Here is a 25,837-nt window from a genome sequence, read left to right on the forward strand (position 1 = left end):
AAATATATAAAAAAATGCTCATCATCACTGGTCATTAGGGAAATGCAAATCAAAACTACACTGAGATACCCTCTCATGCCAGTTAGAATGGCGATCATTAAAAAATCTGGAGACAACAGATGCTGGAGAGGATGTGGAGAAATAGGAACACTATTTTACACTGTTGGTGGGAGTGTAAATTAGTTCAACCATTGTGGAAGACAGTGTGGCAATTCCTCAAGGACCTAGAAATAGAAATTCCATTTGACCCAGCAATCCCATTACTGAGTATATATCCAAAGGATTATAAATCGTTCTACTATAAGGACACATGCACTATATGGACTACTATAAGGACGAATGTTCATTGCAGCACTGTTTACAATAGCAAAGTCCTGGAACCAACCCAAATGCCCATTGATGATAGACTGGACAGGGAAAATGTGGCACATATACACCATGGAATATTATGCAGCCATCAAAAACGATGAGTTTGTATCCTTTGTAAGGACATGGATGAACCTGGAAACCATCATTCTCAGCAAACTGACACAAGAACAGAAAATCAAACACCGCATGTTCTTACTCATAGGTGGGTGTTGAACAATGAGAACACATGGACACAGGAAGGGGAGCATCACACACTGGGGTCTGTCGGGGGAAATAGGGGAGGGACAGTGGGGGTTGGGAGTTGGGGAGAGATAGCATGGGGTGAAATGCCAGATATAGGTGATGGGGAGGAAGGCAGCAAATCACACTGCCATGTGTGTACCTATGCAACAATCTTGCATGTTCTTCACACGTACCCCAAAACCTAAAATGCAATTTAAAAAAAAAGATGTAAATTCACTGTCTTTTTCCTTCCATTATTTCTTGTGACAAGTCGACATTATTTCTATTCCTTTTTCCTGTGTGTAATATATTGGTTTTTGCCTAGTTGTTTTCAAGATTTTTCTCATTATCTTTGATAATCATTTGATTTTCATGGTCAAATTATGATGGTCACTTGATTATAATGTACCTTGGTGTGGTTTTCATTGAATTTATCTTGCTTGGGATTGACTGAGCCTCTTGAATATGTCTATTTATATTTTTCATTGGCTATTTTTCTTAAACATTTTTGCCCCCATCTTTCTCTTTTTCCTTGTGGGGATCCAATAACACATATATTGGTCTTTTCAAAATATTGTTCTACAGATCACTGAAGCTGTATTCATTATTTGTTGTGGGGAGCAGCTCATTAGATTTTATAAGTTCTAGTGATCTATCATCAAGTTGCCTGATTCCTTCATCTGTCATTAATGAATTATTATTAAGCCTATTCGGCAAACGAAGAATTTGCCCTTTTTTCAGCTCTTTTTCTAGTTCCTATTTCTGTGTTGAAATTTCCTATTGCTCATTCATTACTAGCATAATTTCCTTTACATTCTTGAGCAAAATAGTTATAATAGCTACTTTCAAATCCTTGAGTACTAATTCTTTCATCTTGGTCAACTCTGTGGTTAGTCTCTATTGATTCTCTTTTCTCTTTTTAAACTTCATGTCACATTTTCTTATTTTTTTAATATCTACTAATTTTGAATTTTTGCCTTGGCATTTTGAAAACTTAGAGACAATAGATTTTGTTATCTTCCTCTTAAAAAGTACCATTAGTCTGTTTTTGTAGACATCTAAATGGGCTAAACTCAAATTCCAAACTCTATTTTTCTTGGAGTGGGAAGCAGCTAAAAAAATCTGTGCAGTTCTCAGCATCAGCTAGACTGTTTAAGTCTGCACAGCACATGTGTAATTCATGGCACAGCCAAATATTTGGGTAGAGCTTTTTCACAGAATTTATGGTTTCCCTCTCCCACCCTGTATGGCTTTCTACTCACTTTCTAGCTGCTGTGGTCAGCCCAAATTCTGGTCTGATTCCTCAGTTGAGTAAGACTGCACAGATGTGGCATCAACTGGAACTTCTATCAGTCAAGGAGTCATAAAAATGTTAAACTCACACTATAATGCATTTCTAAAAATTATTGAATTTTGAAATTCATTATTGTACTGTTCTCTCTACTTTTCAATTTGTCTGAAATTTTTTTATAATAAAAAAATCCATGCTCAATATAAGTATTTTAAAAATTAAGGCTATGGGAGGTAGAAAATGAAAGTTCCCTGCAATCCCTGCATCTATATATAACCTCTATATAGAGCCAATAGACTATCTTAGTAAAGTAGAATTATCTCTTGACTCAGACTATCTCAGAGGGAAACATTATTTCAAGTGAAGATATGAGATGAGATGCTTCCTCTTAACATAGCTTCCTCAGAACTACACATCACTATTCCTTAAAGTGCTGTTCAGAGCATTAGCTTTGTTCTGTATTTTCTTAAACTGTAGAAGAAACCAAATGTTATACAAAGAGAGGAAAAGATTTTATGTATCTCAGCTGTAATATGTACTTAATTATAATAACATTGTATACTCTGAATATTGAGATAAACGAAAGTTATGAGGTGGCCAGGTGTGGTGGCTCATGCCTGTAATCCCAGCGCTTTGGGAGCTAGAGTTCAATACCAGCCTGGCCACCATGGAAAAACCCTGTCTCTATTAAAAATACAAAACTTAGTCAAGCATGGTGGCACATACCTGTAATACCAGCTATTTGGGAGGCTGGGGCACAAAAATTGCTTGAACCCAGGAGGCAGAGGTTGCAGTGAGCCAAGATCATGCCACTGCACTCCAGCCTGGGTGACAGAGAGAGACTGTGTCTCAAGGAAAAAAAAAAAAAAAGTTATGCGCTAATTACATTAATTACATTTAGAGAATGAGGCCACAAGAACTGAGGACAGAAAGGGATGAAAGTGGCCAAGTGTGGTGGCTCACATCTGTAATCCAGCACTTTGGGAGGCCAAGGCAGGTGGATCACCTGTGGTCAGGAGTTCAAGACCAGCCTGGTCAACATGGTGAAACCGTGTCTCTATTAAAAATACAAAAATTACCTGGGTGTGGTGGCAGGTGCCTGTAATCCCAGCTACTCAGGAGGCTGAGGCAGGGAACTGCTTTAACCTGGGAGGCAGAGGTTGCTGTGAGCTGAGATGGCGCCACTGCACTCCAGCCTAGGCAAGAGAGCAAGACTCTGTCTCAAAAAAAAAAAAAGAAAAAAGAAAAAGAAAAATGAAAGGGGTATAAGTAAAAGCAACTAAGGAAATAGTTCCTCATCTTCCACAATAGAATAGAGATAAATCTATAACTGAAAAAAATCAAAAAAGAACATAAGCATGTTATTTAGAAATATGGTGGAATATATAAAAATGAACAGTTAAATGAATTGAAGAGGGTTGCATCTGGGAAGCAGAAATGTAGAGTTTGTATGCTTATTGTTATTAATTTGTTCTAAACAATTTGATTTTAAATTTTTAAAATTATATATATACATAACTGATTAAATAGAAATTAAAGGCAGTAAGAACAACTATGTGAAATTAGATTAGAATTGGTGATATCAACTTGGACTTATGATTACTAATAATAGTTTTTTTCTTTAGTTCCATCTGCTGAAAAGGCATAGATGCAATGACACTTAAGTCACAATAAGCTTGCTGAGCCCCCAGATACTGTTCTTTAAGTACCATTTTCTACTGAAAGGTGTCAGGATACTTTGCAGAAATGGCTCCCTTCAGTGCTGGGTCAGAAAAAGCCCAAAATAAAACTAGAACATCTTGTTGTACCACAAAGTAAAGAACTGCTAAATATATACATATGTTCTATCAAAACAGCTAGGTTGAAAGGAGCTCTCACTGAACAAATCCCAATTTGAACACCAAAATAAGTAATGATTGTAATGGATTATAACCCTTTGAGGAAATGGATTATAACTGATTCAATAATCTGGGAATCCCTAAATCCATACTCATCTATGTTACCTGTGATAATACAGATGCTCCTTGACTTGTGAGGGGGCTATGTCCCAATAAATTCATCATGAGTCAAAAATATCCTAAGTCAAAAAATGCATTTTATACCCTAATAAATAAATACATTATAAAGACAAAATATCATAAATTGAACCATCATAAGCTGGGACCATCTGTATATCATTAAACAGGGCAAAATGTAGGGCTTTTCTTTTTTTTTTTTTCTTGAGACAGGGTATCGCTCTGTTGCCTAGGCTGGGGTGCAGTGACATGATCTTGGCACACTGCAGCCTTGGCCACCCAGGCTCAAGTGATCTTTCCACCTCAGCTTCCCGAGTAGCTGGGACCACAGGTACACGCCACCTCCCCTGTCTAATTTTTGTATTTTTTTGTAGAGACTGGGTTTCCACTGTTTTGCCCAGGCTGGTCTCAAACTCCTGGGCTCAAGCAATCTGCTCGCCTCGACTTCCCAAAGTGCTGGGATCACAGGCTTGAGTCACCACACCAGGTGGGGCTCTTCTTTTTGGCAAAATTGTTTCTAATAAATATGGAGAGAGATTATCATTTTGTAACTATCATAGTAAAGACTAGTTTAGGAAAAATCAATAATACTGCTAAATTGTGAGAGGGATTTGCTGAGGAGTAGGATATTTGCATTAAATTCAAGTGTCTCCCCCATAGTTTGCTTATTAGTTGCAAGTAGAAAACCAGTAATTTATACTGTGGAGAAACTGAGATCAAATTAACATCATTAATGAAAGGAAAACAATATCATGTGTCTCCAAATGTGGTATCTTGGAAAGAACATAACCTCACGTATGTAATATTACAATCAGAAATGCACAACCTGAATCTAATCATGAGGAAACATGAGATAAACCCAAAGTAGAGAAGATTCTGTAAAATAACTGGCATGCAACACACACACACACACACACACACACACACACACACACACCCCTAAGGGTGGTGACAATGTGTTAATTTGATTGTTGTATATGTATATCAAATCATCATGCTGTACAACTTGAATAAACACAATTTTTGTCTATTATACCTCAGTAATACTGGAATGAACAAATGAACAAATAGTAAATAATTGGCCTGCACTCTTCAAAAATCTCAATGTCACAAAAATACAAAGGCTGAGGAACTCTTCCATATTAAAGGAGACTAAAAAGATATGGCGAGCCGGGCGCGGTGGCTCACGCCTGTAATCCTGGCACTTTGGGAGGCCGAGGCGGATGGATCACGAGGTCAAGAGATCGAGACCATCCTGGTCAACATGGTGAAACCCCGTCTCTACTAAAAATACAAAAAATTAGCTGGGCACGGTGGTGCGTGCCTGTAATCCCAGCTACTCAGAAGGCTGAGGCAGGAGAATTGCCTGAACCCAGGAGGCGGAGGTTGCGGTGAGCCGAGATCGCGCCATTGCACTCCAGCCTGGGTAACAAGAGCAAAACTCCGTCTCAAAAAAAAAAAAAAAAAAAAAAAGATATGGCAACTAAATATACTATGTGATCCTGTACTAGATCTATACTGAAGGGAAAAATGCTAAATAAAGACGTTACTGGAACAACACAATTGTTCCAGTAATGTCTTTATCGAAACACAGACTGTAGATTAGATTAAATATAAATATTGTATCAATGTTAAATGTCCTTATTTTGATAAACACACAAGAGGATACCATTGTTCTTAAGAAATTCACATTTTAGAAATAAGAGGTAAAAGAGCATAGTGTATGTAAATTTTTTTAGAATGATTCATAAAATACAAATATTAAGCTTACATTATTTATATAGTATTATATATTTATATATTTATACATGTATATTACACATGAAGAATACTAAAGTATGGCAAAATGTTAAGAATTGGTGACTGAGTAAAGGACAATAGGAGTTCTCTATTATTCTTACAACTTCTCTGTAAGTTTAAAATTATTTTTGGCCAGGCGCAGTGGCTCACGCCTGTAATCCCAGCACTTTGGGAGGCTGAAGTGGGTGGATCACGAGGTCAAGAGATCGAGACCATCCTGGTCAACATGGTGAAACCCCGTCTCTACTAAAAATACAAAAAAATTAGCTGGGCATGGTGGCGCGTGCCTGTAACCCCAGCTACTCAGGAGGCTGAGGCAGGAGAATTGCCTGAACCCAGGAGGCGGAGGTTGCGGTGAGCCGAGATCCCGCCATTGCACTCCAGCCTCGGTAACAAGAGCGAAAACTCCGTCTCAGAAAAAAAAAAAAATTATTTTTAAATAAAAAGTTTTTTTAAAATGGGCCAGGCATGGAGGCTCACGCCTATAATCCTAGCGCTTTGGGAAACCAAGGTGGGCAGATCACCTGAGGTCAGGAGTTCAAGACCAGCCTGGCCAAAATGGTGAAAACTCTGTCACTACTAAAAATACAAAAATTAGCCAGGTGTGGTGACACTGCCTGCAATCCCAGCTACCGGGAAGACTGAAAAAGGAGAATCACTGGAACCCAGGAGATGGAGGCTGCAGTGAACCAAGATCGAGCCACTGCAGTGAGCCAAGATCGAACCACTGCACTCCAGCCTGGGCAACAGAGCAAGACTCCGACTCAAACAAAACAAAACAAAACAAAACAAACAAACAAAAAACAATGATGGCGAATTATAGGGACTTTTGAAAAGTCAACAGCTAAGGCAAGTCTTAGTTGCAAGACTGGAAATCAGGGACCTAAATGAGAACCGCTCAAGCATTATAACATTACCTTTAATGAAGGATTTCCGGAAATGAAGGAAAAAAGTTGACTTTTCTCTGAACAGAGATTTTTTACAGCTTCCATATAAACAAATTTAAGTAAACTTGAAATATACAGTAACGTAGAGGAAAAGAGCTTTCATTTAAGAACAGATCTAAGTTTGTGCGCTAGTTCTGTTTGTTATACATCCTTCCTTGAGCATCACACTTTTCTCACCTGCAAGACACAATCCCGGCTGGGTGTGGTGGCTCAAGCCTATAATCCCAGCACTTTGGGAGGTCGAGAGGGGTGAGTCACGAGGTCAGGAGTTCAACACCAGCTTGGCCAACATGGTGAAACCCCTTCTCTATAAAAAATACAAAAATTAGCCGGGTGTGGTGGCGCTTGCCTGTAATCCCAGCTACTGGGGAGGCAGGAGAATCGCTTGAACCTGTGAGGCAGAGGTTGCAGTGAGCTGAGATTGCACCACTGCACTCCAGCCTGGGCAACAGAATGAGAGTCTGCCCCACCACACCCCCCCCCAAAAAAAAAAAAAAAAAAATCCCAAACTTATAAAGGTCTCTTTTGATCCATACAAATCATAGTGTATGAGATCTCCTAAATTATTATACAAATGACACAATAATATTAAAATCTTAGAGGAGTTTACCAAAATAAAGAATGGAGTTCGTTTTCTTAAGGTACCATACACATTAATTACAATTACAAAAAAACTACGGAGTACGTGGTAGTGGTGTAAACGGTGTCCCTATACGGAAGGTAATGCTTTTTTTCCTTGTTCTGTCAAATCTTAAACGTTTGACATTTCAAAACGTTTTTAAACCTTTCCGGAATTAGAAGTGGCATTTCGAACAGTGAAGTAACCGATGAGCTATAAGTGTTCCATCTCTAAAGCTTGCTCTTTCAGCCGTCTTGCAGAAGGTCGTCCGAGAGTAGGCCCGCGACAGGCTCCCGCCCAAGCCCGAGACCGCGGGAGCGCTTCCGGGCCTTGGCGCAGAGGTCTAAAACCCTCGGCCAGCCACGAAGGAGGGACTGCTGCGCATGCGCGCCCCGGCGCAGCCTCTCCGGAGCGAGCCGTCTCGTTACGTCACCACCAGCTTCGCTCGAACTGCAACCGGCGGGAGTTTTTCAAAATGGGAGCGCAGAGGCACCGCCCAGGCCTTGGAAGGTGTCGGGGAGAACTCTCCGTGGCTTCAGCATCGTCGCCTGGAGCGGCGGCCTAGAGAACTGAGCCTGATGGGCGCCAAGACCGGCTGGCTGCTTGGAGCGTTGCCTCGAAGGGACTGCGTGAAGGAAGCTAAACCGGGGAACCCAGGCCAGGGCCTGGAAATATGGCGACCTGCATCGGGGAGAAGATCGAGGTGAAAAGACTCGGCAGTCTGCAGCGGGGCGGGTAGGAGTAGTTATGGCGGGACTGGAGACCGCCGTGAGAAGGGGAGCGAGCGAAGCTAACAGCTGCGGGGCCGGCGCCGAGGTGCTTAGGGAGGGTCCCAACCGCCCGGCCCCAGCTGCTTAGGGGCGGAGCGGCCCGCCCCTCAGAGACCGTAGGGGTAGAGGAGGCGGGACAGGTGAGTCCCTCGCCGCCCGGCCGTGTCCCTAGGCACTGCGACTTTCTGTCAGCAATCCCGCCCGAGCTGCCGCGCTAGAACAGGGCAGGGCTACCTCCTACTTCTCCAAGGCGATGACGGTTATCTCCGGCGGGAGCTGCGGCGGGATTCTGACCAGGCCTTCGGCTGCTAAGGGTTGGCTGGAGATGGGAGGAGGGCGCTTAGGCTGCACTGAGGTTAAGGAACCAGATCACTAGGGTGCACCATCTCGAGTCCTGCCTGGAAGCTCAGGGATCCCCGCACTGAGCCAACATGCCTTCCACCCTAGACACCTGCTGCATCGAGGTGTAATACCTGCTTGAATTTTGTCAAATTCCCCTCTCGATCCATTTTATCTTCTTTTTTCAGCCCCTTCCCATCTTCCTTTCTACTGTGAGTTGTCACACATAATCTTTAATTTTTACTTTTAAGGATTTTAAAGTTGGAAATCTCCTTGGTAAAGGATCATTTGCTGGTGTCTACAGAGCTGAGTCCATTCACACTGGTTTGGAAGTTGCAATCAAAATGGTAAGAATAAACTAATCAACTTCCGTACTTTGCAAGTAACTACAGAGGTGTCAGAGATGTCAGATGCTCCTTACACACCAGCCTTTCCTTTGAATATGGCGTAAAGAACACTTTGCATAGGCAGAAGACAATAGTGCCAAGTCCAGCTGTTGAGCTTAAGAATATTTTAGAAAAGCCTTGACCTTGCTTAAATAAGTGTTTTATCTTCATTAATATTCAGTAGACCTAGTATATAGTGTAATTATGCATACTTGGAGTAATGAGTAGAAATCAACTAACAAGTAATTTGTTTATAAGAGTATACTGTGTATAATTCTATATTACACTGTAATAATCTAAAATATTATTCTTCATTGTTAGAAGTCAGTCTAATAGGAGTAACATAAACATAAAAAAATTAAGAATCATTTTTCAGCCGGGTGAGTGACTCATGCCTATAATCTTAACACTTTGGGAGACCGAGGCGGGTGGATCGCTTGAGCTCAGGAGTTTGAGATCAGCTGTGCAACATGGTAAAACCTCCTCTCTACCAAAAATTAGCCGGGTGTGGCAGCTCGTGGTCCCAGCTACTCAGGAGGCTGAGGTGGGAGGATTGCTTGTGCCTGGGAGGTTGAGGCGGCAGTGAGCTGTGATCGTGCCACTGCACTCCAGTTTCAGTGAGGCGACAGAGCGAGACACTGTCATTAAAAAAGAAAAAAACAAAGAATCTTTTATCTAAACCACTTGGAAAAGGAAAGGAAGATTTTGTTTCAAAGTTTGCCTGAGTTGGGAATTTTTTTCCCTTATAGTTAGGCTAGTTTTGCTATTAGATTATTTAAATTGAGAGAGGATATTAGAATGAATTGGGCAAACTTTTACTAAGCATCCTCTCTGCCAAGCACTCTGCTAGGTGCTAGGGGAAAACATAACAGTAGGTTGACTGCAAAGACATATAAAAGGACTTCAGACTATTTTAAATTAAAGTATACTTTGTTTTCAAAGTTCGCTTTTAACCTGTTTACATTTGAAAGTTTGTCAACATTTAAACCTGTTCTTTTTAGATAGATAAGAAAGCCATGTACAAAGCAGGAATGGTACAGAGAGTCCAAAATGAGGTGAAAATACATTGCCAATTGAAACATCCTTCTATCTTGGAGGTAAGATACTAATTTTATAGAAGTGACCAAGGACACTGAATTTTTGTATATTTTAATTTATTATGCCCTTTCACATTTCAGCTTTACAACTATTTTGAAGATAGCAATTATGTGTATCTGGTATTAGAAATGTGCCATAATGGAGAAATGAACAGGTATCTAAAGAACAGAGTGAAACCCTTCTCAGAAAATGAAGGTAAGCATCTGTTGTTTTTTTTGTTTGGGTAGATAAAAATTTTGCTTTTTAAAGTGTAGTTTTGAGGAATATGCTATTTTGTAATATATAGTAAAACTGTTTGAATTACTACTTTAGGCTAGAAAAGATTTCCCATGCTGCTAATTGTTAAAACAATTCAATTACTACAGTTGTAAAGTTAGAAATTTGTTGTCCTTCTGTCCTTAAAATCATATTTTAAATTAAATTATTGGTAGCAGTTTAGTGTAAGCTTTTTAGGATGCCATTGGTGGCTATAGAGTAGTTCTAAATCAAGCACAAATAGCCATTGAAACTGTTTATTATAGAAAATGTGAAACATATAAGTGGTGTGCTATAATGAGTCCCCTTGAATTTAACACTCAGCTTCCAAAACTAGTGACTCATGGTTATATTATTTCATCAATACTGTTTGTACTATCCTGATTTTCCGAAATATTTTGGAGCAAATTATAGACATTTTTAACTTTAAATATTTCAAAATATAGACTTATTTAAAAACATACTCAAAAACTCATTGTCACACCTAATAATTCTTTACTATCAAATATATAGCATCGGACTTCCTCAATTTCTCATAAATAATTTTTCGCAGTTCAAAGCAGAACCAAATAAGGCCTATACATTGACACAAGTAATTGTTTTCAAGTTATCTTGCTCTGCTAACTGAAATTACAGGTAAGTTAAGAGAGGTGGTTGCTGATAGGCTTCTTGTACATCTGAATCTATGTAAGCCATTTGGAAAACAATTCGGGAATATGAAATTAGAATTTTGGAATATTTATATTCTTTTACTAAGATTCCATTGTTGGAAGTTTATTCCAAAGAAATGATACAAATTGAAAAAAATCAGTACACATGTTGATAATGATTACTGCATTTTTGTATAATACTTCATAAGAAAGAGGACTTATTTGGCTGGTGCAGTGGCTCACACCTATAATTCCAGCATGTTGGGAGGCCGAGGCAGGACCAGCCTGGCTAACATGGTGAAACCCTGTCTCTACTAAAAATACAAAAGTTAGTCAGGCATGGTGGTGCAAGCCTGTAATCCCAGCTACTTCGGAAGCTAAGGTGGGAGAATTGCTTGAACCCAAGAGGCAGAGGCTGCACTGAGCCAGGATCACACCACTACGCTCCAGCCCGGGTTATAGAGCGAGACCCCCATCTCCAAAAAACACACAAAAAAAAGAAAAAAAAAGGCCTTATTAAATAAGACAGAACCTGTAAAACCTATAAAGGAAAGTAATTATCAATTTGACTAAATTAGAATTTAAAACTTTATATGACAAAAAATATTAAAAGACAAAGATTGGAAGAAAATATTTGCAAAACGTACAACTAGAAAATTAGTACTGTATTAAAAGACATAAGACACACCTAAAAAGAAAAGCTAATTGAATAGACAAATGGACAGCTAATATAAGCAGACTATTTATTCACAGAAGAGAAAATACTGATGACTAATAAACATATGAAAAGATGTTCAAACCCAATAGTAATCATGAGACTGCCAACCAAAATAATGAGGTACCATTATTTTTGATTCATTAAATTGAGACTACTGAATGTTAACAAGGATGTACATGAAAATATAGGCTTTTCAAGGGTAATTTTGTGTGGTATGACAATACTAAATTTTCCTGTCCTTCAACCTAGTGATTCTACATCTTGAATCTACCATAGAGAAACAACCCATGCATATATTCAAGAAAATAAGCATGTACAGGAATGTTTATTACTACATTTTTAATCTTGAGATTTTATAAATGATCCAAATACTCATCAGTAGCAATTAAAGATCTCTGGTACTGATATAGAAATATCTCTAAGAAACATTGTGAAGTGGGGAGAAAAGTAATGAAACTATATTTTTGATACCATTGTTGTATTTAAAAAGCATTTATTTCAGTGTATCTCTAGATTTAAATGTATGTAAGCATGCTGATGAAGGTATAAAACAAATTACAAACTGATTACTTAGAAGAGTTTGGGAGACGTGGATGGGACTTTAGCTTTTTTTTTTTTTTTTACAATTAGAATATATGTAGGAATTGTTTGTGCAATTGTTTGTTTTCTTAATTGCTCTGGTTACCCTAATGACTCTCAATTGCTAAAAAAAAATTAAGCTTCTCTTAGCTGTATGTAAAACACTCATCAGTTGGAAAGAACAAAGATTAAAAGGAGTGCCTAGTTTTCTTAAAGATTAATATGGTATCTTCAGAGTGATGTGATGGTGCCACTCTGATAATTGCTGGTAATTGAAGTAGCTGGCAAATCTAAGCTCCAAGCCAGTGTTCTAATATAATACTCTAGCATATGTACCTGGGTTCATAATGTTTACTAAATACTAGACACTGAATCTTCCAGAGTTTCTAAATTGTAAATTCTCTTTTTTTATATCCTAACAGCTCGACACTTCATGCACCAGATCATCACAGGGATGTTGTATCTTCATTCTCATGGTATACTACACCGGGACCTCACACTTTCTAACCTCTTACTTACTCGTAATATGAACATCAAGATTGCTGATTTTGGGCTGGCAACTCAGTTGAAAATGCCACATGAGAAGCACTATACATTATGTGGAACTCCTAACTACATTTCACCAGAAATTGCAACTCGAAGTGCACATGGCCTTGAATCTGATGTTTGGTCCCTGGGCTGTATGTTTTATACATTACTTATTGGGAGACCACCCTTTGACACTGACACAGTCAAGAACACATTAAATAAAGTAGTATTGGCAGATTATGAAATGCCAACTTTTTTGTCAGTAGAGGCCAAGGACCTTATTCACCAATTACTTCGTAGAAATCCAGCAGATCGTTTAAGTCTGTCTTCAGTATTGGACCATCCTTTTATGTCCCGAAATTCCTCAACAAAAACTAAAGATTTAGGAACTGTGGAAGACTCAATTGATAGTGGGCATGCCACAATTTCAACTGCAATTACAGCTTCTTCCAGTACCAGTATAAGTGGTAGTTTATTTGACAAAAGAAGACTTTTGATTGGTCAGCCACTCCCAAATAAAATGACTGTATTTCCAAAGAATAAAAGTTCAAGTGATTTTTCTTCTTCAGGAAATGGAAGCAGTTTTTATACTCAGTGGGGAAATCAAGAAACCAGTAATAGTGGAAGGGGAAGAGTAATTCAAAATGCAGAAGAAAGACCACATTCTCGATACCTTCGTAGAGCTCATTCCTCTGATAGATCTGGCACTTCTAATAGTCAATCTCGAGCAAAAACATATACAATGGAACGATGTCACTCAGCAGAAATGCTTTCAAAGTCCAAAAAATCAGGAGAAGGTGAAAATGAAGAGAGATACTCGCCCACAAGCAACAATGCCAACATCTTTAACTTCTTTAAAGAGAAGACATCCAACAGTTCTGGATCTTTTGAAAAACCTGATAACAATCAAGCCCTGTAAGAATTCTATCAAAGGCGTTTTGTTTTTTGGTAAACATTATACTAGTATAAATATGAAGTTGCATGTAAGCTGGGGGTTACCAGAGAAATGAATGTCTTTAAATATGTATATATATACTGTCATGTTTCTGAGGTACTTCTCAATTATGATTTTTACTTATTATTAGGATGAAAATTAGAATAATGATTTGACCTGTGGTTAACAGTCTTAAAAGGAGTGAGTGTGTGTGTTCACAAATGTGTTTATAGGATTGCTTAATTTTTGGAAATTTTTAGTCTCGTTTTTTAATTTTATATGGAATGGGTCTCCAGTGCAAAGTATTATATATTAGTAATACCTTACTCTTAAAATACTTTATATGCATAGATAGAAAAGCTGAGCCTGAGTGGTCATAATACTGACTGCTTCCAACATGAAAACTGATTTTTAGTGACTATATTGTGGTTTTTTTCTTTTTCTGGTCATTTTATGATTTTTATGCTTAAGTTATAAGAGGGCAGAAGCCTTATAGAAATGCTATCAAAGTGCCCTGGGCATTTTGGCATGGGAGTTTAACTTTTTAGAGATAACATAGTTATGCCAATATTGTTTTCTATAGTTATTCTAAAATGTTCAGGTGTTCAAATCAGAAGAAATCTTCCTTTTCTAATATTTTTACTTTAAAAAGTTACCTGATAATTTTTTATTAGTTTATGGGATTTTTTTGTTTGTTTGTTTAGCTCCAATCATCTTTGCCCAGGAAAAACTCCTCTTCCATTTGCAGACCTGACACCTCAGACTGAAACAGTACAACAGTGGTTTGGGAATCTGCAAATAAATGGTGAGTTTTTAATGGAGTATTTAATCAAGAATTAATTACTTGGACACTTACCAATCATTGCAGTGTTCTATTTGAGGTTTTTAAAGAAAATCATTTTCTGGCTGGGTGCAGTAGCTCATGCCTCTAATCCCAACACTTGGGAGGCCAAGGCAGGTGGATTGCTTGAGGCCAGGAGTTTAAGATCAGTTTGGGCAACATAGTAAGACCCTGTATCTACAAAAAATAAAAAAATTAGTCAAGTGTGGTGGCATGCACCTGTAGTCCCAGTTACTTGAGCAGCTGATGCGGGAGGATTGCCTGAGCCAAGGAATTCAAGGCTGCAGTGAGCTATGATCATACCACTGCACTCTGTGACCCTGCCTCAAAAAAAAAAAAAAAAAAAAAAAAAAAAACAAAGAACATTGGCCAGGTGCAGTGGCTCATGCCTGTAATCCCAGCACTTTGGAAGGAAGCGAGGCAGATCACTTGAGGTCAGGCGTTGGAGACCAGTCTGGCCGACATGGTAAAACCCTGTCTCTACTAAAAATACAAAAATTAGCTGGGCATGGAAGCATACACCTGTAATCCCACATACTTGGGTGGCTAAGGCATGAGAATCACTTGAACCTGGGGAGGCAGAAGTTGCAGTGAACTGAGATCATGCCATTGCACTTCAGCCTGGGTAACAGAGCAAGAGTCTGTCTCAAAAAAAAAAAAAAGCATTTTCAGTTCATCTCAATAAAGCTGTATTACAATATTTGAATATTTGCTATAAGTCAGCCACTGTCCTTAATATTTAACATATATTAAGTTCTCACATAAAAACATGAGGAAGATACTGTTATTGTCTCCGTCTTACAGATAAGGAAACTGGGTACACAGAGCTTAATTTGCCCAAGCTATGTGACCATTCAGTAGAGGAGCCAGGGTTCTAACGTAAGTAGTTTGGCTCAGAGACTTTATTCTTAACCCCTCTGCTTTGCAACCTCTCAATAATCAGCACCTACTATCAGTGCCCATAAAATAATCAAAAGATGGTTGACCTTATTTTTAAGTAGAAGCTGATAAGGACAATAGAACCTCACACTGAAGTACAGAGCTCCTAAAACCTAAACATTTTTAAGCAGCTATCATCCATGTCATTATGTTGTTTATAATACAGAGTTTGAAGGTTAAACATTGCTCATAATGAACATGACAGATTCACAGAAGGTGAGTTGGGAAATAATGATGTAAAAAAGAATAAAAAAGACATATGGAGAGGAGGAGATCATTTTTTACTAAGTGTCATATTACTTCATAGACAAAAAGCGCATCATACAACTATAATTTAAGCAGAGAGTTGTATGTTATCTTGAGTCTATTGTTTTCTTTTTTTAAAATGCATATTATTTTCAGAAGCATAAAAGGAAATTAATCTTTTTATTTGTACTTCTTGGAGATGATAATTCAGGTTTGTTTTTTAAACTATAAAACTGCCACGTACTTAATTTTGCACATCTGTTGTGTTTACAGATACTTATATTCAGTAACACAGACTTGTCTGAGATAGAGAAATAACCTTGTTTATAATAATCCAGTAGTGCTTCTGCAGTTTTTTCAGTATATTATTTGACACAAAATACTTTATCATCATGAGAGCAGGGGAAAGCACTAAAAAAGTCATTTAAGAAAAATATTATAATTCAAATTTTTAGAGTTTAGTGTTGAAAAATTGCCTTACCAAGTTTTATATAATTTATTCATTTAAAGCCTTTAAAAGATAATGTTTTGTATGTGAACTTTAAGGCCATACAAAATATAAATTGGTAAAGTTAATAGCTTTTTTAAAAATGTGGGTGCAAGTACATAGGTAATATTAAATATTAATATTAAAGCTGTTCATATAGTGTTTTTGCTTTTAGTTGCATATTTTCATTAATTACAACTATTTCTAAGTAAAGATGGGCTACACCGTTCTTAAAGAGTAAATTTTTGTATTTTTCTCATGTAGAATGATTACTTGGGAACTCAAATCTGCTTTTGTTGGAGCATTGGCGATTGCTTGCTTTAGGATTAATAGGTGACCATATCATGACTAGTTTTTGCCTTGATTGGAAAATTAATTTTATGTTAATATTTTTTGTGTCTTAGTCTTAGGAATACTAAAGATATTTCTTCACGATCTGATTTAAAATGTCCTTTCAAAGTCACTATCCTATTATGTCTTAAAACTGCTTATTTGTTAGAAAATTAAGAGCTCTTTTTTTTACTAGATTTCTTTTGTTCAAAAAATGCTGTTATCAGAATGACATTGTTTTGTGTCAAATTGTGTTTTTAGTTATTTACTAAATTGCTTCATTCTATATGTATATTACAGCTCACTTAAGAAAAACTGCTGAATATGACAGCATCAGGTCAAACCAGGATTTCCAGGACCATCCAGATTTGCAGAAGGACACATCAAAAAATGCCTGGACTGATATAAAAGTCAAAAAGAGCTCTGATGCTTCTGATAATGCACGTTCTGTAAATCAGCCAAATACCATGAAATACATGATGGCACTTCACAGTAAACCTGGGATAATCCAACAAGAATGTGTTTTTGGCTTAGATCCTCTTTCTGAACAGAGCAAGACTAGGGATATGGAGCCACCATTGGGTTGTCAGAATCGTACATTAAGAAGCATTACATCTCCATTGATTGCTCACAGATTAAAACCAATCAGACAGAAAACCAAAAAGGCCGTGGTATGTCTGTTGTTTTCCTAAGTTACTACATAACATTTTACTTGAGAATACGATTCTTGAGAACATATTTTTTTGTCCTCTATAATGTTCCTTATACTTGGGGTGTTTACATGATCAACTATATTAAAGAGAGAAGAAACTGGGTGTTTATGGAAAAACGGCTCTTGTTTCCCTCTATCTTCTTAAGAATAGCAAATTGATACTGATAAGTTTTAGATTTCATATTATTAAAATAGATTTGAATGAAAACATTTTAAAATAATACTGGCTATATGCTGTGTTAAAGGTTATTTTATTCACAATTCCAATCAGTGAGTTAATATTTAATATTATCCTTTTGCTTCTGTTTTTACTGTTTCTAAATTTAATCCTATCTCAAATTTTTAAAAAACTAGAAAATATAACTTTTTATTTTAGTGCCTGGAAGTAAAGAAAAGGCATGTGCACATTTAGTTTAGAGTTTAAAAATTATTATATGTCAATTGAAAATGATGTGTGTTTTTTTTTTTTAATTCTATCTTTATCCTGTTCTTTGTTTTCCATTTTCCCATTTCATTCTTGCCTTTGTTTGGCTTGCTATTATCTTTTCAAAGCCCTTATTCTCCACCCTACCTTCTGCTTGCTCTCTGCTGATTGATTATCATTTCACACTTCATTATACATTCTTACCTTTGTACCATATGGTTCACAGTTGTACTCAAATATACCTCTGATCTGGACTGTTGTAGTGAAGCAGCTATTTGATTTTGACTTCAATATTTGTTTCTGCCATGGTTAAGTATTCCTAAGTACTATGTATGTCAGAGCTGTTCTAGTAAACAAAAGAATTATTACTGATTTTTGGGGTTTTTTTTTAGGTGAGCATACTTGATTCAGAGGAGGTGTGTGTGGAGCTTCTAAAGGAATATGCATCTCAAGAATATGTGAAAGAAGTTCTTCAGATATCTAGTGATGGAAATACGGTAATGTGTAGTTACTTTTTATCTTACAACTTCAAATTATTACTTAAGCACATTTAGCATTCTAATTCATTTTACAATTATGTAAGTTTTTCTAAAATCAGCTTCCTGGTATGATAGTGTCTCTGGAATTCAAAAACAAATAGCATATTAAACATATTTAAATAAATTAGTATACTATTAAAAATTATTATATCTAGTAACAAAATCTAAATTTTTGCCTTCAGTTAAAAGCAAAGAAAATGTTTTTATAGAATATTTAACATTTTTCTATAAAATAATTTTTAATGTTACATTTAAACACTTTTCATACTTCCGAGCAAAATGTAATACTGGAACTTAATGGTATGTAATTAGAATTTTTAAAAAATCTTTTTGGCAGATCACTATTTATTATCCAAATGATGGAAGAGGTTTTCCTCTTGCTGATAGACCTCCCTCACCTACTGACAACATCAGTAGGTACAGCTTTGACAATTTACCAGGTATGCAAATTTACCAGGGAATAAATTTGGATCATAGATTTATATGTATTTATGTATAAACTCTATATATAGATATGATAAATTATAAATATCTTGGCTTCAGTCAAACTTTAGGTCATATCATATTCTTGTACTTTGTTTCTGGTGAGAGTTGTATGCCTTTAATGCAACGTTTACTGTTAATATTCTGTGTTATAATGGTACTGTATTCTACTTAAGTAAAAACTAACTCTAGAACATTAGTCATATGTCTCACAAATATAATTTGTACATTTGTTTAGAATGTGGCCATACTTGTGTTAAAAAATTCAACATTGCTTGCTTCAGAGCACATATACTAAAATTGGAATGTTACAGAGAACATGGCCCCTGTGACTCACAAATTTGTGAAGCGTTCTGTATTTAAAAACTAATTCACCATGAAGTATCTAGTGACCTTTGAAATCACTGCTCCTACATAAATGATTACTTATGATTATAGTTAACCAAATTTGACTCTCAGTTTGGTTTCTGGATATTATGGACTGGGGACATAACTACTGAAGAGTAAGACTTCATTGAGGTGACTCGTAGAAAAGAATAAGAAAACCTGTCTAATCTAACTCTATTAGAAATAAAAATAAATAGGTAAAACTATATGTCAAGTCAACACTTTCTTCCCTAATGTTAAGTAATTATTTTTTCCTTAGAAAAATACTGGCGCAAATATCAATATGCTTCCAGGTTTGTACAGCTTGTAAGATCTAAATCTCCCAAAATCACTTATTTTACAAGATATGCTAAATGCATTTTGATGGAGAATTCTCCTGGTGCTGATTTCGAGGTTTGGTTTTATGATGGTAAGTACCATTTGGAAATGGTAACTTGTTCCTTTAGTTTGGAATTTAGTAGTTACATATATGTGGGTTTTTAAAATTCAACACAGCCAGTTTTAAAGATGTGTATGTATGTAACTATACATATAAGTTGCATAGCAGAGTATACATGTCAAATCATATTAATCAAAATTTATATATACCTTCCTTTAAACAATTTATCTTATAATATGTATAGTAGTCCTCTTTTCCTACATAGCTCCAGTTTAACTACATCTAGACTGATAGTATAAAAATCACATGAAATGAGCAATGTCCTGTTTCTTATTAGAAACCTTAAATGGATATATACCAAATTATGAGTATTATAAATTTAGCAAAAAGTTTAGGGTTGAGTCAGAGAATTTTCTAAATCTATTCTATAAAGATGAATTTTCTTATTTTCTAAATCTATTTCATAAAGGTGACTACTTTTTAATCTATAAAGCTCCTTTAAGGGATGCAAAGCATTCATATCATATAGTACGCATACAATTATAGCTATCCTTGAATTATGTTTTTGTATGAATGTAGTGATTTTTTAAAATATAAAAGTATCAGACTTAAACCATATATGTTGGGGAAAAAAGTGGATGACCTATATTTATTGAATACTTTGATAGTCTCATTAATAGTCGATAAATGAATAAAAATGATACCTTGATGTAGGAGCCATTACATACTGATACGGTAATTAATATAAATCTAGGAATATTTTTAAAAAGGATAAGAGAACAGTTTTCTGATTTTTTTTTTTTAGGGGCAAAAATACACAAAACAAAAGATTTCATTCAGGTGATTGAAAAGACAGGGAAGTCTTATACTTTAAAAAGTGAAAGTGAAGTTAATAGCTTGAAAGAAGAGATGAAAATGTATATGGACCATGCTAATGAGGTACATACCTAATTATAGGTTTTTCATACTAATTAATAATGATTATAAATGACATAGGTGAAATAATGACGGAAGCACTCTTCTTTTGAAATAGGGTCATCGTATTTGTTTAGCACTGGAATCCATAATTTCAGAAGAGGAAAGGAAAACTAGGAGTGCTCCCTTTTTCCCAATAATCATAGGAAGGTAAATGTCTGCAAATTTTAAAAATCTAGCTAAAATGTTTTTAAAAGTTTGATGTTTATTTTATAAACATTCTTTAGTTTTCTGTAAATTGAAAGCTTCAAGGGAATATATTTGGACTTTTCTCCTTCAGAAAACCTAGTAGTACTAGTTCACCTAAGGCCTTACCACCTCCTCCTTCTGTGGATTCAAATTACCCATCGAGAGATAGAGCATCTTTCAATAGAATGGTCATGAATAGTGCTGCTTCTCCATCGCAGGCGCCAATGCTTAATCCCTCTGTAAGTAAATATATGTCACTTCTGTACTTTAAACCTTTCAATGATTGCCTGATGCCCATCATATAAAATGGTTTATTTTGGCTTTACTATTATCTACGTACTTTCCAACCTCATCCTGAGCCACTTTATCCCATACTATCTATGCTTAAGCCTCAAAGGCCTTTTTCAGTTCTTTAAACAAGTCAAAAGGCCTTTTCACATGCTGCTCACTTGACCTAGAACTCTTTTCCCTAACCTCTTAACTTTATGTGAGTAATTCCTTTTAGGTCTCTTTAAGTGTTACCTCAATGAGCCCTAATCTCAGCCCTCTTGGAAAAGCTAAATGTATTAATATATACATATATAGTTGTTTTATTTTTACTAGTAAAATATTAACTGCCTCAATGCTCATGATAGGCTCATGGTTAAATTTATTATATATTTAATGAACATGGTGATGAAGATTATATAGCAACGTAGAAAAATGCAACATTGAAGAAATAAGTGTGTGTATTTGTGTGTACTCACCCACATGCATAAAAAGAATATGCCATGGGATAAAAAGATGAAAGAAATCCACCAAAATGAAAACAGCAATTGTGTGGGGTTTTTTTTCTTTTCTGTATTTTTCTAATTTCCGATAATGTGGTTATATTTTCATTAAAAATTTTTTGTTTTTAAAAAATTCAGCTAGCCGGGTGCAGTGGCTCACGCCTGTAATCCCAGCACTTTGGGAGGCTGAGGCGGGTGGATCACGAGGTCAAGAGATCGAGACCACAACATAGTGAAACCCCGTCTCTACTAAAACTACAAAAAATTAGCTGGGCATGGTGGCGCGTGCCTGTAATCCCAGCTACTCAGGAGGCTGAGGCAGGAGAATTGCCTGAACCCAGGAGGCGGAGGTTGCGGTGAGCCGAGATCGCGCCATTGCACTCCAGCCTGGGTAACGAGCGAAACTCAGTCTCAAAAAAAAAAAAAAAAAAAAAAAAAAAAATTCAGCTAAGGAAAAATCCCATAATTTTCTGCTTTTGCTGAATTTGGCTTATAAAAATGCTGAGGAATAATATCTTCCTGTCCTTTATTCTTTGTAGATGATTACAAATGAAGGACTTGGTCTTACAACTACAGCTTCTGGAACAGACATCTCTTCTAATAGTCTAAAAGATTGTCTACCTAAATCAGCACAACTTTTGAAATCTGTTTTTGTGAAAAATGTTGGTTGGGCTACACAGGTGAGAAGTTTCTAGTAGAATGAATTTTCTCATGAATTTCTTTTCATTTTCACACCAAGACAATTACCAAAATATACAAATTATTGTAATGATACCTTTTTACAAGGAAGTTTTTGTACCTTTTTACATCGGTTATATCATTAAAAATTTTAGCTTCTAAATTTGTATACAGTTGGAAGACTCCAGACATTGCTGATAAGAGGTTGCCTGCTAGGGCCTGGGTGACCTACTTTTGCCCTTTGTTTTTAAAGTAGAGGTCATGATAATGACTAATTATGAAGAGTAGACTCTAATATCTGGGACATTTTAAGTTTGGAAATTATTTGTAATCAGTATTAGTAGAGTAACTTTCATTTGGCAAAAGAAAAAAAGGATTTTTGCATTAAAAGTTAAGTGAAAGCCAGGTGTGATGTCACATGCCTATAGTCCCAGTTACTCAAGAATCTGAAATGGGAGGGTCGTTTGAGTCCAGGAGTTTGAGGCCAGCCTGGGCAACAAAGCAAGACCCCATCTCTTTTAAACAGTGAAGTCGAAGTTGGGCATGGTGGCTCATGCCTGTAATCCTAGCACTTTGGGAGGCTGAAGCGAGCTAATCACAAGGTCAGGAGTTCCAGACCAGCCTAGCCAACATAGTGAAACCCCGTCGCTACTAATACAAAATTAGTGGGGCATGGTGGCACACACCATCTACTTAGGAGGCTGAGGCTGGAAAATCACTTGAACCCAGGAGGTGGAGGTTGTGGCGAGCCGAGATCACGCCACTGCACTCCAGCCTGGGCAACAGAGCAAGACTCCATCTCAAAAAAAAAAAAAAGTGAAGTCAATATTGAATTTCAAACTTAGAAAATTTTATGTAGGTGTGAACTTATATGTGTCTGTTATCTGAAAATTTGAAACTTGGAGACTTCTAAGCCTGGCACATGTACTTTTACTTATTAGTGAAGTAAAATGCAGCCTAGTACTTTAGGGGGGTAGGTAACATTTGTTGAGCACCTGCTTTGTGGTATCTACCATGTGTTTCACATACATTGTTTAATTTATTCTCCAAAATAACCTAGTAAAGTCGATGTATCTCCTTTTATAGATAGTAAAATTATGGTTTATAACAGTAGATTGACTTGCACAATCCTATGCTGTACTCTTAAGTTGGCAGAGTCTAGATGGCAGAGCCTAGGTCTGTTTGATTTGGTTTCCATACACTATGTGCTTCTCCGCTTTGAGTGACACATTGTGACTACTAATGACTAAAGGAAGAAGTTTCAGAGGCTAAAATATAATATTCTCAGGCCAGGAAAGACATTCTTGTGGCCTAAGGACAAAGAAAATGTTGCTTTTATTTCCTAAATTTTTTCTTGGTAAGAAATACTAAAGATTTCTTGTGGGGGGAAAAAAACTACTTCAAAATCCTAATGGAAATTAATGGGAAACAGGATTTACTCAGAATAATTTTAATATTATAATATCTTAGCTATTAAAGGAATAATCTGAAAAAGACATGAATATTCTCAGTGCTACTACCGTCGTAGCCCCAAATTTGTAGTCACTTAGAGAGTTTCTTTTTAACTGTGGAAAACCTGTTAAACATGTTAAATATTAATATAGTACCACAAATCCTCTGCTGTATAGTAATTTTGTATGCTGCTGCTGCTTTTTTTTTTCCTGTGCCTGTGCTTACTTATGCTTATTATTTTTCTAGTTAACTAGCGGAGCTGTGTGGGTTCAGTTTAATGATGGGTCCCAGTTGGTTGTGCAGGCAGGAGTGTCTTCTATCAGTTATACCTCACCAAATGGTCAAACAACTAGGTAAGTTCTTAAAATACTGGTTGAGATTCAGCCCTTTGCTGTAATTTCTCTTTCTCTATATGTTGAAATAGATGATTTTTAAAAGTTACTTCTTTCATTTTGACAATGATCATATGATTCTTTAAACTGTTAATTATTCTTAGCATATAGTCGTTTATGCATATTTTATAATTATCTGTATTAATGCAGAGCAATTGGTATGAATAGTCTACTCTAAGAGGTTGGGTTCCTCGTAGCCTTACTGTTCCATAGCATAACTTGGTTGGCCCTTTTCAGAAGTAAGGGACTTCTAATTCTGGGTTCAAAGTAATATACCAAACCTATTTACTCAACAGAAAAAAGAAATCTTTGTTTTAAGATATAACCTGATTATTTTTCCCAAATGAAAGGCTACCCCAATCTAATGTAAAGTGATTAATGTTTTTGAATGTGTATATTCATTCTATATGAAAATGTGTATCAGGCACCAAGCCAAAAATAAGAAGTCTGCCAATAGGAGAAACAAGGAGTCATTTGCTTTCCACATTTAAACCAGAACTTATTGAAAGGACGGTGCTGATGATGCCAATGCAGACATGCTCCTTTATGAGAAGTGCTTATTGTAATGGAAACACTTGGGACAAATAAAATCTGTAGATACCTACCAACTGCATTTTTGTGTTAAATGTATATAATGCAGTGCTATCACTTAAAGAACTATGTTTCAAGTGAGAGGCTTTGTTTAAAGCTCTTTGAGGTGCTCCAGAAACTGGAAGGATGCAGATGCAAAGTGGGTAGAACCCTCATTCTCAGGATGCATGTTGACATTTTATTTGGTATGATCATTTGGAAATTGTTAATATTTAAATAGAAATCTATTCATAATGTGTTTAGTTTGGTATTTTTCTTTAGAATTAGGGCCTTTTAAAATTAATGAATCTAGATTTTTGGCTTGCTTATGAAATTATGAAGCCAGTTCAAGTTTATCTAATTTTCTTTTTGTTATTTAAATGTGTTAAGAAAATGGTCTGTTTTAAAAGAAAAGAAACTCTGTATGCTTCACTTGATTTAGGTATCTAGTAAATAATTGTTATAATTTTTCTGAGGTGCCTCTTGTTATTGAAGAATTACTGAAAAATATAAGGTGCTTTTTAGTATTCTCATAAGAACCAAGTAATTAAGTTATGTTTTTGTCTTTTTTTCTTTTGCTTCACTTAGGTATGGAGAAAATGAAAAATTACCAGAGTACATCAAACAGAAATTACAATGTTTGTCTTCCATCCTTTTGATGTTTTCTAATTCAACTCCAGATTTTCATTGATTAAAACTCCTTTCGGACATATAAGTTTAATAAATAACTTTTTTATTGGCTTTCAAGTAAAGTGATTTTTTTTAATTTAACTTCTTCAGAAAGCCTTTCTATGAAAGAATTTTAACCTATACTGTAAAGGATGTATTCTGAGAGAACAAAGCAGAATGAAACTTAAGTCACTTACTAAATAGAGTGGATATAAAACAGTACACCTGACTTTGCTCTTAGATCATAACCCCCAAACTTATTATGTTCATGTATTTGTATTCCACAGTCTTTAAAAAGCAAAAATATAAATGATGTGTGGTATATTTCTGCTTTTTTTTTTATTGTTTTCCCTATGTCTCAGACATGTTGAGAATCATGGACAAAGCCTGCTGAAATTTGGGAATTTTTGAACATGTAAATAATGTATATTTATGTTATAAGTAACATATGTAAACATGTATATTTGTTTTATATTTATTTTTGTAGCACGAGTGTCTGATGAAACATTTTTGCAAATGCATTTTAAAAAAAAAATAAATATAGTGATGTTACATTATCTTTTGATTCATTTAATTAAATACTTATTTTAAAATAACTACTAAACTCACTTTTAAATTTGTTGCCTGTTTAGGAGGAGTCAATTAAATTTTAAATAATTTTGCAAATGTTAAATAACATTGTTTCTCTATTATCTGAAAATATTGGTATATTTTAATAAACATTTTAACAGTGAAGAACTTGATACAGTTGATTGACATGAAGAAAAATAATCTGTGATAGTGGGATAGCCATTCCTAATGAAAAAATAAGAGTAGCATGAAACTACTTAAATATCATAAAGACTGTTTAACCTA

General features: G+C 35.9%; 1 protein-coding gene and 1 pseudogene across 2 annotated transcripts; both read left to right on the forward strand.

The window, feature by feature from the left end:
• Positions 1-7,694: 7,694 nt before the first annotated feature.
• On the forward strand, positions 7,695-25,534 carry PLK4 (polo like kinase 4). 2 transcript variants are annotated; one of them, XM_012473077.2, is made up of 16 exons: positions 7,695-7,966; positions 8,624-8,719; positions 9,760-9,855; positions 9,937-10,051; positions 12,481-13,501; positions 14,225-14,325; positions 16,664-17,034; positions 17,892-17,996; positions 18,376-18,478; positions 19,168-19,317; positions 20,093-20,226; positions 20,321-20,412; positions 20,543-20,690; positions 21,761-21,901; positions 23,598-23,704; positions 24,902-25,534. In XM_012473077.2, exons 1-16 carry the CDS (start codon positions 7,937-7,939, stop codon positions 25,002-25,004), a joined length of 2,913 nt encoding a protein of 970 aa, XP_012328500.2. In that variant the 5' UTR covers positions 7,695-7,936; the 3' UTR covers positions 25,005-25,534. The 2 variants fall into 2 exon arrangements, with proteins under 2 accessions (XP_012328500.2, XP_012328501.2); XM_012473078.2 differs by lacking the exon at positions 7,695-7,966 and having other exon boundaries at positions 8,652-8,719; positions 9,764-9,855.
• LOC135277854 (U6 spliceosomal RNA) lies at positions 18,793-18,884 on the forward strand (annotated as a pseudogene).
• Positions 25,535-25,837: the final 303 nt, after the last annotated feature.

This window comes from Aotus nancymaae, unplaced genomic scaffold (assembly GCF_030222135.1).
Source record: "Aotus nancymaae isolate 86718 unplaced genomic scaffold, 86718_ANA_hifiasm-v0.15.2.pri h1tg000033l, whole genome shotgun sequence".
Taxonomy (NCBI): Eukaryota; Metazoa; Chordata; class Mammalia; order Primates; family Aotidae; genus Aotus; species Aotus nancymaae.

Bases quoted from the DNA above. Each gene is read 5' to 3' on its own strand.
- PLK4 (XM_012473077.2), top strand. From the start codon at position 7,937: ATGGCGACCTGCATCGGGGAGAAGATCGAG. The intron at 10,052-12,480 runs GTAAGCATCTGT...ATATCCTAACAG, and splicing joins ACCCTTCTCAGAAAATGAAG to CTCGACACTTCATGCACCAG. The intron at 17,997-18,375 runs GTAATGTGTAGT...TCTTTTTGGCAG, and splicing joins TATCTAGTGATGGAAATACG to ATCACTATTTATTATCCAAA.